Source organism: Haliotis cracherodii, unplaced genomic scaffold, assembly GCF_022045235.1.
Source record: "Haliotis cracherodii isolate W230 unplaced genomic scaffold, xgHalCrac1.p SCAF_14, whole genome shotgun sequence".
Lineage (NCBI taxonomy): Eukaryota > Metazoa > Mollusca > Gastropoda > Lepetellida > Haliotidae > Haliotis > Haliotis cracherodii.
The window spans coordinates 1,983-14,144 of record NW_027266269.1 but is presented as its reverse complement, the minus strand read 5'-3'; the positions used below and the strand labels follow the sequence as shown (position 1 = coordinate 14,144).

The 12,162-nt window shown below is 40.0% G+C and overlaps 1 protein-coding gene across 1 annotated transcript; it reads left to right on the top strand.

Moving 5' to 3' along the window:
• The first annotated feature begins 706 nt into the window (after nucleotides 1-706).
• On the top strand, nucleotides 707-11,480 carry LOC139461278 (uncharacterized). The gene is made up of 9 exons (XM_071242910.1): nucleotides 707-864; nucleotides 2,061-2,386; nucleotides 3,217-3,252; nucleotides 4,148-4,274; nucleotides 4,596-4,703; nucleotides 5,022-5,035; nucleotides 5,414-5,464; nucleotides 5,728-5,787; nucleotides 6,337-11,480. Exons 1-9 carry the CDS (start codon nucleotides 707-709, stop codon nucleotides 10,095-10,097), a joined length of 4,641 nt encoding a protein of 1,546 aa, XP_071099011.1. The 3' UTR covers nucleotides 10,098-11,480.
• The last annotated feature ends 682 nt before the right edge of the window (nucleotides 11,481-12,162 follow it).

The window sequence follows — 12,162 nt, the reverse complement described above, 5'->3', positions numbered from 1 at the left end:
TTCTTTCTTCTATATCCCATACCCCCTGGTCACCTGTCTAAAGTTATCACTACTCCACAACAACGACGTTCTGTGAGTAAAGCCATTGCATAGTCCACCTAGAAATGTTCATCAAACAAGCTAGGATATGGCGTATTTCAGGAACGACACATACCCATCTTTCACTGTATCACATAGTACAAAGTGTTCCAGGGAAAAAAAATATACATTATCAGAAACATAAGAGGTCAGGTAGCCTTTCTGCATCAATCAAACAATGACTCTCAAGTATGGCTTACAGGGTTGTCTCCCTTTTTACACAAGCCTAATTTCAGTGTTTGGATCGATGTATAGGCGACTGCACTATGCTATTGGTAGTGGGTGGGGTGGGTGAAATGGTAGTGTGTATGTTTGTTGTTTAACGCCAGACTCCACACGCCACTAACTTGTCAATCAATATGACGACTGGGTGTCAATATTCGACCTGACAATACACGCCATCAACAAGTTGCCTTTTTATGAACAAAACAGCAAAAGGACGCCCATGACTAAAGATAAGACACTGGAAGGCCATGACACTACCAAACAACAGAGTCTGATGGAGGATGTGGTGGGTGTAGAGATAGGAAGGGATGTAGTTGCGGAGGTATGAGTGTAGAGATGGGGAGGTGTGGGCGTGGAAATGGTGATATTTTGGGTGTGGAGGTGGGGAAGTGCGAGTGTAGCGATGGGGAGGTGTGGGTGTGGAAATTGTGAGAGTTTGGGTGTGGAGGTGGGGAAGTGCGAGTGTAGCGATGGGGAGGTGTGGGTGTGGAAATGGCGAGATTTTGGTGTGGAGGTGGGGAAGTGCGAGTGTAGAGATGGGGAGGTGTGGGTGTGGAAATTGTGAGAGTTTGGGTGTGGAGGTGGGGAAGTGCGAGTGTAGCGATGGAGAGGTGTGGGTGTGGAAATGGCGAGATTCTGGTAGTGGAGGTGGGGAAGTGCGAGTGTAGCGATGGGGAGGTGTGGGTGTGGAAATGGAGAGATTTTGGTGTGGAGGTGGGGAAGTGCGAGTGTAGCGATGGAGAGGTGTGGGCGTAGAAATGGTGAGAGTTTGGGTGTGGAGGTGGGGAAGTGCCAGTGTAGCGACGGGGAGGTGTGGACGTGGAAATGGTGAGATTTTGGGTGTGGAGGTGGGGAAGTGCGAGTGTAGCGATGGGGAGGTGTGATTGTGGAAATGGCGAGATTCTGGGTGTGGAGGTGGGGAAGTGCGAGTGTAGCGATGGGGAGGTGTGGGTGTGGAAATGGCGAGATTTTGGGTGTGGAGGTGGGGAAGTGCGAGTGTTCATGCACAACAGATAGTCACGTAAGCTGACATTTTTGTTAACGTAGTAATAACTTAGTTTAATGTAGTTAGATGTAGTTTGCCGTAGTTATAACCATGGCATACTTTAGCCAAACGTAACGAACATCGTAGTTATCAAGGCATAACATATCTGCAAACAGATAAGTGATATGTATTACTTTGATATCATCATTCCCTACACCTGCAAGGTGTATGCATGGCGGTACTTTCAAGTTTCATAAGGCATTATACCAGTCCTGTGAATTGTCTTTGTAACTTATTCAGGCATATGTACTTGCATAGCTAGCTGTCATCTTAAAGTTCCGTCGCACGTATGACTGAGATGTATAACAGGGCACCGTTGCTCGTTTGGGGAATCGAAACGAACTATAACATCAGGGAATCCTTTTATGGAAACATGATCAATATACGGGTAGAATATGGGAGTCAACAGACGATGCCCTCTTGCAACGAGATTACGTTCCCTAATATAAATGAATGGCAAGAGCACCAGAGAGGGGTAGATGCACCATTTACCATGGCAGTATCAGAAGAAACTGATTCAATGGGTTTTCACTTATCCTTGTGAGGTAAAGTAGAGCTAAATGTAGATTTAGCGTACAGACAATACTAACGAAACACTGCTGGACATGATAATTGGCAAGCTATACTTTTGTTTTACCATTATATTGATTAACTTAAATTGAAGCTTAGTCAACCTTATCTTAATGAACTGTAGCTTACGATTTCACCTCAGTGAATGGAAACATTTAAATGTTCTTCTATTTCAACATTTAGTATTTGAGGCATACGGCGAAGACAGCTGTGGATGGGGGAAATATGGAGACAAGTGCGACAAAGATTGCCCTTCGAACTGCATCCCTCATCCAGTAAAAAAGCTCGCCCACTGCAACAAGGAAACAGGGAGGTGCTCGGAGGGGTGTGTGCCGGGGTGGTTTGAGGATCTCTGTGATCAAGCTTGTAGCAAGAACTGCTTGAGAAACATCTGTAATCGCCAAAATGGCATCTGCACGTTTGGATGTAGTGGAAACTACACAGGAGACTATTGCAACATTACTCCAGGTGTGACAACAAATTGAATGTTTAAACCTGTAATAGTGCATGGTGATATGTATTAACAACATACTGTTGCTGTACTGGAATATTAATGCCACATATAAACACAACACACCTAATGCAGCATTGGCCATGTTGTAGTCATAATCTTCACCGTGAATAATCTGGTCAGAATAGATCTTCAGCAACCCAGGATTGTCGGGTGGTCAGACTCGTTGACTTAATTGATGCATGTACCGTTATCCTTGACTAGAGCGATGCTCATCATGATGTCAAATACTGGAGTATTTACAAACAGTCGTCATATATCTGGAATACTGCTTAGTGCCGTGTTAAACAACTTGCAAACTAGCATAAATATTATAATTTTGGAAAATACCTATTTTTGGTTATTACATAATCAGGCAGTTGGTATACATTTATGCATCAAATAGAATATACACACACTAACTGATTTGTTGGATGGTATCCTAAGAATGTCATATGGACAATCATAAAGTAACTCGAATTTGAAACCATTATCTAATCACACTTCTTCTGAGGACATTGCCAGAAAGGAAACAGATCAAATAAGGTATGCGATCGAAACAACCGATTATAAGATGATGGTGCCCAGAGGAATACAGTTATGCAATGTTTTATCAAATTGCCTCTGTAGCATTGTTTCATATCTAAAAAAAATTAAAGTCATATATACTATGTACCATAACTGTTATGAATTCCTCCTACTTCCTCAAACGATGAGAATTTAATGGAATGAAACAACATGACAACTACATATACCTGCGGTCGTGGTGTTTCTGTGTATAATGCAATCTTCATTTATGTCTGCACAGTGACGGCGGTGACACCTCCCAGGGAATACAGAACACGTGAGTACAATAAATAATCGCTACAAAACCCTTTCCTTTATCACAAGAAAGTGAGTATATTGTACGATTCCGACTATATTATGAGCATGTACTAATGAATCACAGTCAAGTAGGTATGATACAGGTGTTTTCGAAAGGTGGGTATATCCAGCTCCACGGTTGGCAACTATCACAAACACATGCAAATGCAGCAAATCAATTGTTTACTTGAAACAAAAAAACGGAAAGATAAGGTGGATGACTTTATGTCACTCTTGCGACAAATTTGGAAATGTCCTCCACATAGCTACCACAAAACGTTTTCTCAGCTTTATGTAATTTGTTTGAGTCACTGCATGCTGTGACCTTGCTCAAACAACTTCTGAGCAAGGGTCGTATGAGAGTCTTTGTAATCTTGTCAGAAGGAACATACTCGATTGCTCCTCAAATGTTGTGAAATGTAAAGACCAAAGTTGACTATTGGAATGTTGAACTCATCCCTCTTGTCATACAATCTCATGATGAGTATTGTCTGACTTGATATCCATAGATCTAAATATAAAAGCGATGGGGTGGTCTCATCGCTCGCCTCAATTACTAGTTCAAGTGGCTTAATCGGTGGAAGGGAATTGGGTATTTGATGTTTTGAATTATATCAGGTATTAGATATACTTGCTGACACAAGCTTAAGTTAAATTACATTGTTTCAACCTTGCCATTCTGAGAAGAAATTCTGATTCATATGCATAACAAACAGATCCGGAAGAAGGGTAGCACAGTTGGTGCCCAAGGGAATGCCTACTCCTTGCCTAAATGTCTTTACATAATCTTTACATAATCACAAACTAAGGGATACGTGAAGAATGATGATAATATTGTAAGTCTTTTTGCTGTTTGTTTATGTTCCTCACCTAAGCCTGGGTCACAGGCACATCGTCAATAGCACCGAGTGAATACAGGCCAGAGACAACACCGGACCTGGCTGCGATACTTGTCCCTGTTTTCCTCATCCCGGTTGCCCTTGCTGTGGTAGTGTTAATACTGTAAGTGTTTGCCCGGCAAAAGAAGTTTAAGTTCCAGATTAGTAACTAATGCACAAAAGTCTGTACTGTTTTTTTGTTTTTTTTAAAACATCACGTGTTGAGTAAGTTGACGTCCAAGTGAACATTCTGATCCTCTCGATACAGGTCATTCGACAAAAATATTACAATAGTTTGGTGATACTAACAGTGTATCGTAAATGTTATCATATTCTAGTGTATGTAGTAAGTATTAATCAGTGTGAGGTGAGCTTCTGTTTTGAGTTGCATTTTACAGTTTACATATCCTTTGATAACCAACACTAGTTGTCGGTGTATCTTCAGCATTCTTTATAGACGAAAACGGAAAAGGGGAGAAACCTGGCGGAATACAGCTATAATTCCATGCTGGAGAACAACCACTGCAGCTAACAGATCATACAGAAATAGAACGTGAGGCAGTGTGTCTTCTTCTTTATCATCATCTCCATCATCATCAGCAGTAGCATTATCGTCATCATCAGCAGTAGCATTATCGTCATCATCATCATCATCATCATCTTCATCATCATCATCATCATCATCATCTTCATCATCATCATCATCATCATCGTCACTAAATACGCATTTGTACGGTCAATCATCAAAAGACATGGCAACAACATATACTATAAGTGCAAATATGCAATGATGATCGTCTCCTTCCTAAATATCTTAATGCTGATCAGTTGATTTATAAATGTTTTGATTTTTTGTATACTCTACTTACAGGATTGGTGAATATGGTGAGCATACACAGTTATATAATTCTACTAAAAGCGAGAGTGTATTATTATTTGTGTTTATATAGGAGATTTATAATTACTCAAAGTAAAAAATAAGTCTGATCATATGCATTTATTGCCTTAAAAAATAAAAGTATGACTTCATTAGCCTTTGGGTAGAAGAAAAATCTTGATAAGGAACTGACAAGTAAATACTGAGAATTTGTCTTCATGATTGTTGAACATTCTGATGCAAGCTTCAATACCGTCTGTCTTACAAATGTCGTCAAAATGATTTCCTTTCGGAACAATGTACAACATATTATGCAAACGAAAAATTGCCATTCAAGCGTAGATTGCAGATGTTTGATCCAACAGTCATGTTTATGTTATGTTTAGAACCCTTCGTGGCAAAGCAAGGAGGAGCAAGGTTTGCCAGCGTTTTGAAAGGTGACTTTTTATCGGACTTGGTACTTTTGACCAAGAGTCTTAGGTACAAGTAATTGAAAAGATATCATGTTCCATAATCTGTAACCCAATACATGGAACAACGACGATGGATATCTTAAAATGCTGCAATTGCTGTTTTCAAAATTCGTCTACATCATCGTATATCGCAGTGAATAATGCTAATTTGTATATACAGTACAAATGTTAAAAAACAACAACCAAAAAACATGTATATAATCCACTTATTGCAATTATCTCACCAGCAGTAAAGAGAGACGATGATGTCTCCGGCAGTTTTGTGGACGATGTAAACCTGCTGTCTGGTAAGAACATAACACCTTTATCGAAACTGATTATTCAAGTATTTCTTCGTGCATTGATACGTCTATGTATCACTACTGCATCATGAGGAATTTGATGAATCAGTAACCTTGAAAAAATATAAGTGCCTTCAAACAAGTAATTTTGAACGTGAGTTATTGAAAACAAATTGAGTGTATTACGTAACACCTGAGGCAGTGCTCTGGCGATGTAACTGTACAACATACGCTCATATTGCATGCTCATAATAATAGTAACCAAATAGTAATGTGCATACATGTAGGGGGTGAGTGAGTGTGAATATGATTTACACCACTTTTAGCAATACGCCAGCAGTATCACGGCAGGGGGTAGCATAAATTGGCTTCACAGATTGTATCCATGTCGGAATTGAGTTTACAACACTCGGCTAACTCACGGTCACAATATCTAGTGAGACAATAATGAACGTGTGCATGTGTATATATCTGTATATTGCATATGTATAACTGGTAATGCTGAATTTCTCACTTTGTTTCTTATTATTTAAACGTGTGTATCTACCTTTACAGAAACGCACGAACAGAAGATACAGGATATTCAAAAGGTCTTTGTTAAAACTGAGGCCTTTGAAGATGTGAAAGAAAGATTGCAGATAGTTGGCCATGTGACAATAAGCGGTGCTCCAGGATCTGGTAAAACATCCATGGCCCTGATGCTGGGAGGTGAATACAGGAGGCAGGGGTATGAGCTGGTACTGGTTGAAGATGTAGATAAAGTGCAGTTGTCTGATTTTCTAGATAAAGACAGAGATGTGTGTGTCATATTTGACGACATGTTTAAGACATTCAGATCATACACGGATGTGCCTCGTCTTACACACTTTCTGTATGACCTGCTTGTGCTCCTAGAACAGTGTAAGTCCAAGTCTGAGAGAAGATATGAGAGTCTGAGGCAGGAATCAAGAGCGGACCAGAGAGTTATGGTTTATTCAAACATCTATTGTATATTTACTTCTGAAACTAACAACCTTGAGCATGCACTGTCAATGCTAGAAGACCAGCGGTTATTCAAACCCGTTTCAGAGATCATCCTGACAAAGACTACACCACTTTGCTATACACACGAGGAGAGGAAAGCAATATGGTTGAAACACAAACGTCAGTACAAATGTAGAACAGATGTTGATGTGAACAAAATTATTGCATTCATGGAAACAACTGTCGGATTTCCTCTAGCATGTAAACTTTTCTCCAGATATACTGGTTTTCAAACATCCAGTGAACGTTTTTTCGAGGACCCTCATTTTTATATTAAACATGAACTTCATACGATTATCAGCCTATTGGACGACAAGTCAGCTGCTCTTATCCTGCTGCTGCTGTGCGAAGGACAGCTGAACATCAGCCAGCTGGAGGCTGCATCTGACCCCGGCCTAGAGGCTCACTTCAAGGCTGTTTCAAGTATTGTGAAGACGGCAGCAAGAAAGGATGTTGTGAAAGCTAGCAGAACTTTCTGTGGCACAGTCTGTACGGAAGGAAACACAAAAACATTTTCACATTCTGTGATTTATGATGTCTGTGCTTCTGTTTTATTCAGTATTGACCCAGAGTTTACTCTTAAACATTGCAGTATTACGTTCCTCTTTGAGCATGTACAGGACCAGCAAGCCATGGGCACTCCTCTTAATGAACACCAGCTCAGCATTCCTTTCTCAGGGGCCTACAGTGGAATAATTGCTAAGAGGATGGCTGATGCTATTGTTAGTGGTGCATTCAGTAAATACATAATGTATCTCACGTTAAAGGAAAACGAAATAGCTGACAGCCTATGTGAAATGATCAAAGAACCAGCTGCCCTGTCTGATGATGCTAAGCACAACATTCTACAATATGCCTGTATCACTGGGAACAAGAATATCTTGGAACGACTTGTTCCCTACTGTTATATTGATAGGCATGACCTGTATGGTTGGACACCATTAATGTATGCAGTTGTCTCAGGGCAGATGGGTTGTTTTGACATCCTTGTGAATAGAAAAGCTGACATTACGTTATGTGATAGCAACAACTACAATTTACTGCATTTGGCCTGTCAGCATGGATCTTTGCCCACTGTAAAACACATAAGCATGGTACTCAAGAAACTTCGGTCTGATTTGTATCTTAATGCTCGAGGAAGACATGACTGGACCTCAGTTATGTGTGCAGTGCTCTCTGGCAAGAAGGATGTTTTAGACTATCTTATCCAAACAAAAGTAGATTTAACATTAAGAGATAGCAAAAACAACACACCTCTTCATCTTGCATGTCGGTATGGACATACATCAATTGTAGAAAGTCTGCTCCCCAACACAGATGTAAATACACGTGGCAACAATGGACAGACGCCAGTGATGTGTGCATTATTGTCTGAGACAAAGGAAACTCTCGACCTTCTTGTTTCACACAATGCTGATATCACATTGACAGATGATGACAACAACAGCCTCATTCATGTGGCTTGCCATGTTGATGATATGTCCCTTGTAGTGCAAATAATGCCTAAGTTTGACATTAACATTCAGGGAAAACATGGATGGACGCCAGTCATGACTGCAGCTGTAAATGGAAAGGCGGATCTATTTCGACTCTTCCTGGATACGCTTAATGTTGACCTGAAACTAACAGATGACACCAACAACAATATCCTTCATCTTGCATGTCATGGGGGAAATGTCTCCATTGTGATGTTACTACTGCCACAGTTTGACATCAACAGTCGGGGAAACAACGGATGGACGCCAGTGATGTGTGCAGCTGTCAGTGGAGTCGAGAGTGTTTTCCAACTGCTTGTGTCACAGGGGGCTGATCTCACACTGAGGGATGACTACAACAATCATGTATTCCATTTAGCATGTGAGGGTGGAAATATTTCCATTGTGAAACATCTACTGTCAGGGACAGACATCAATTGTCTGGGAAACCACGGGATAACAGCTATAATGATTGCAGCTCTGCTTGCAAAACCAACTCTGTTTAAACTACTGTTGTCAAAGAAGGCTGATACCACACTGACTGATGATTATAATGACACGGTCTTGCACATTGCGTGTCAGGGTGGAAACCAATCTATTGTGAAATATATCATGCCACAGTTTGACATCAATGCTCCCGGAAGACATGGCCGGAAAGCAGTTATGAATGCAGCAAGGTCTGGTAGGAAGGATGTGTTTTTTTTGCTTGTGAGTCAGAAAGCTGATCTCACTTCGACTGATGAATACAAAGACAATGTTCTACATATGGCATGCCAGGGAGGGAACACAGCTATTGTAGAATATCTGTTGACAATATTTGATGTCGATCTTCGGGGAAGGAACGACCGGACACCAGCAATGCATGCAGCGAGGGCAGGACAGGAGAATGTGTTCAACTTACTTGTGTCTAGAAAAGCGGATCTCACCCTGACTGATGAGTACGGGAACAATGCACTTCACCTTGCATGTCAGGGTGGGAATCGTTCCATCGTAAAGAACCTCCTGCCTAAGTTCGTCATTAACGTACATGGAAAAGATGGCTGGACACCACTTATGAATGCAGTTGCTTATGGAAGAAGGAGCGTGTTTCACCTGCTTTTGTCCCAGGGAGCAGATGTTTCCATGAAGGATAACCATGGCGATTCTGTGTTCCATTTAGCATGTCAGGGTGGAATTAGTTCCATAGTGGAATATCTACCGTTAAAGAATGATGTCGCCACTAAAGACCATGATACAGCAACACACATAAAGGAATCTTTCTTCAAGAAAAAGAGCTTTGACATCAACATCAGAGGCAGGAATGACCAGACACCACTAATGAGGGCAGTGTGTGGAGGACATATTGCTGTGTTCCGGTTCTTAGTGTCCCGTGGAGCTGACCAAACTCTGGTGGACAAGGATGGACACACTCTTCTACATCTTGCTACTCAGCATGGTCAGCTTCATATGGTGAAATACATCATAGACTCGTTTGACATCAATGCTAAAGACAAGGCTGGTTTGACACCTGTCATGACGTCAGTATTATATGGCAAAGTCGCTACGTTCGAATATCTTCGAGGAAGGGAGGCAGACTTGTCGCTAGTTGACAATGCAGGGAATATCTCTTTGGATCTCGCTCATAAAGTAGGATGCAGACAAATCATAGAAATACTAGAGGCAGACAGGAAGGTCAGACGATTGTCTGTGGCGATGAATCCGTGTGTTGGTAAAGTGTCTGTCCCTGATAAGAAGGCAATGCAGCCCCACCAGTTCTACTCAGAAGTCATCTGTGAGAGCGCTGGTGCACAACCAGAAAAACAGAACCAACAGCTATGATCATGTCCTAAAGCAAGGAGACACATTACTACATGTGGCATGTCCAGAAGACATCTGATACTAGATGTTCGAGGCTGGTGTGACTAGACACTGGTGGTAAAGGGACTGCATGCCTTACTGCTACTGGTGTTTGACAAACGATATCATCATTCTTGTTCAGCAGGCGATGGCAGAGAAATAATCACTTAATATTTGTTTCTAAGAAAATAAAATAATGTATTAACATTGAATTTACTCATGAATTTAAATACCCCCCCTTTGATACATAAAATCAGAAATGGATATTTAACCGGATACAATTGACGGAGAAGAAATGTTGTTTCAATACATGTAACTATTACTGCACATAGTCTATGTATGTGAGTATCTATTTTCGCGTCCAATGCTCCTTCAATTGTTCACGTTGATTGATATATGTGTACTGTAAAAGTGACATGTACATATGCTCGGTATCCTGTATTTGTCAAATAGATTTCAATGTATCCCTTGTGCGTTTTGATGTTGGTACTACCTACTTTTGAATTATTTGATCGCAAATAATTGTTTGCTAAAATAAAATTGATTGTTGTTAACTCTGACGTTGTGCCAGATGTGCTTTAAATAATATTGTATCAGTTTTCTTCACGTGTCTGGAAACTGAATCGTTTATAAGAAAATGGTCCCAAAGTTCCCTTGACACATTCCTGTTGGGTACACATGGACTATGAAAGCCGAATATCTCCATGCATTGATTAGAAAGATCAATAAGATGTATATTTTGGTTGAAACAAACTATTATCTCGCCCAAAGGACTTTTGAATACCTTGTTAACACAATACAGAATTACAATATCCTGTTTAACCATCACAGTAACCAGTTTAAATGATTGTTTATCAAAGGGGGTACAATGTATATAATCCTACACATTGTGTCCATTTAGGGAAACGAACCCTTGCCATTTGCATGACAAACACTTTCTGTAATGGTTAAGCTACCCCACCTTCCTTCAATGATCTCAAAACCAAGTCCATAAATTGTAGCAGGAGGGACGAGAGGGGCAGACGAGCTCAATGTCAGCGTGTTCAAAATATCAGGACAAAATATTCTGTAAAACATACTCTACTACATGCACGAGATCAGTTTTCACTTGAACATGTAGACTCTTTTCAGTTAAATTTGTGACCTTCACAGTCATGTGTAGAAAGTGTATATTTTGTTCAGCACATATCAGGTGTTGAGTCTTCATTGTATTGAGGAGAGGCATCACAGTTTTTATACTCATTCTTTAATATCAGTGTCTACGTCCACAAAACATAATACTTGGTCGTTTCTAACAAAGAGTAAGTCGTTTAGAACAGTTATCAAACTACTCCGAACTTCATTTATGCCAGTATGCAAGTAGGTTACCTGAGGAGATTAATCCTCCTGATTTTTTTTTTTTATTTTTTTTTTTTTTTAAACTGGTCCTCTTAAAATACAATACCAATATTCATAGGTCATTCTTGATTTTACATTTTATCTTAAACATAGTTATGTAGGCATTGATTTGAGCAACCTTTGTATATACGAATGTATATCAATTGTGTGTAAACAACTTTAGACAGTACACAGGCACGTTATTCTTCAGAGATGCGTTCATCCCGTCCAACTTATACCTGTAGCATATTACTTATATATGTTGGCTGAAATATGTAAGGAAACACCTGGTATCATCTAAATACAATGTTTATTCTTAATACACGATAATTATCATCCGCAAACACACACACGTGATAACCTCTATCACTTTGACAAAGTAATAAAACAAGTGATTAGCTGATGAAACATACATTATTACTTAGAAAACATAAAGAGTGATTTAATAACAGGATGAGAGACAGTAGAGACGTGACCGATCAAGAAGTCAGTGAGAAGTAACACTGATTCAGAGTGTTTTTCTTCATCTTGACAACATCAAACATGTACTAATATTACTACTGTAACTGTAGACTTGAATGAAATAATCAGGGATATGACTGATTTTACTCAACGTGTTTATTTATTTCATGGCAGAGAACACAAGCCATGTAATGTAGTATTTGACGTT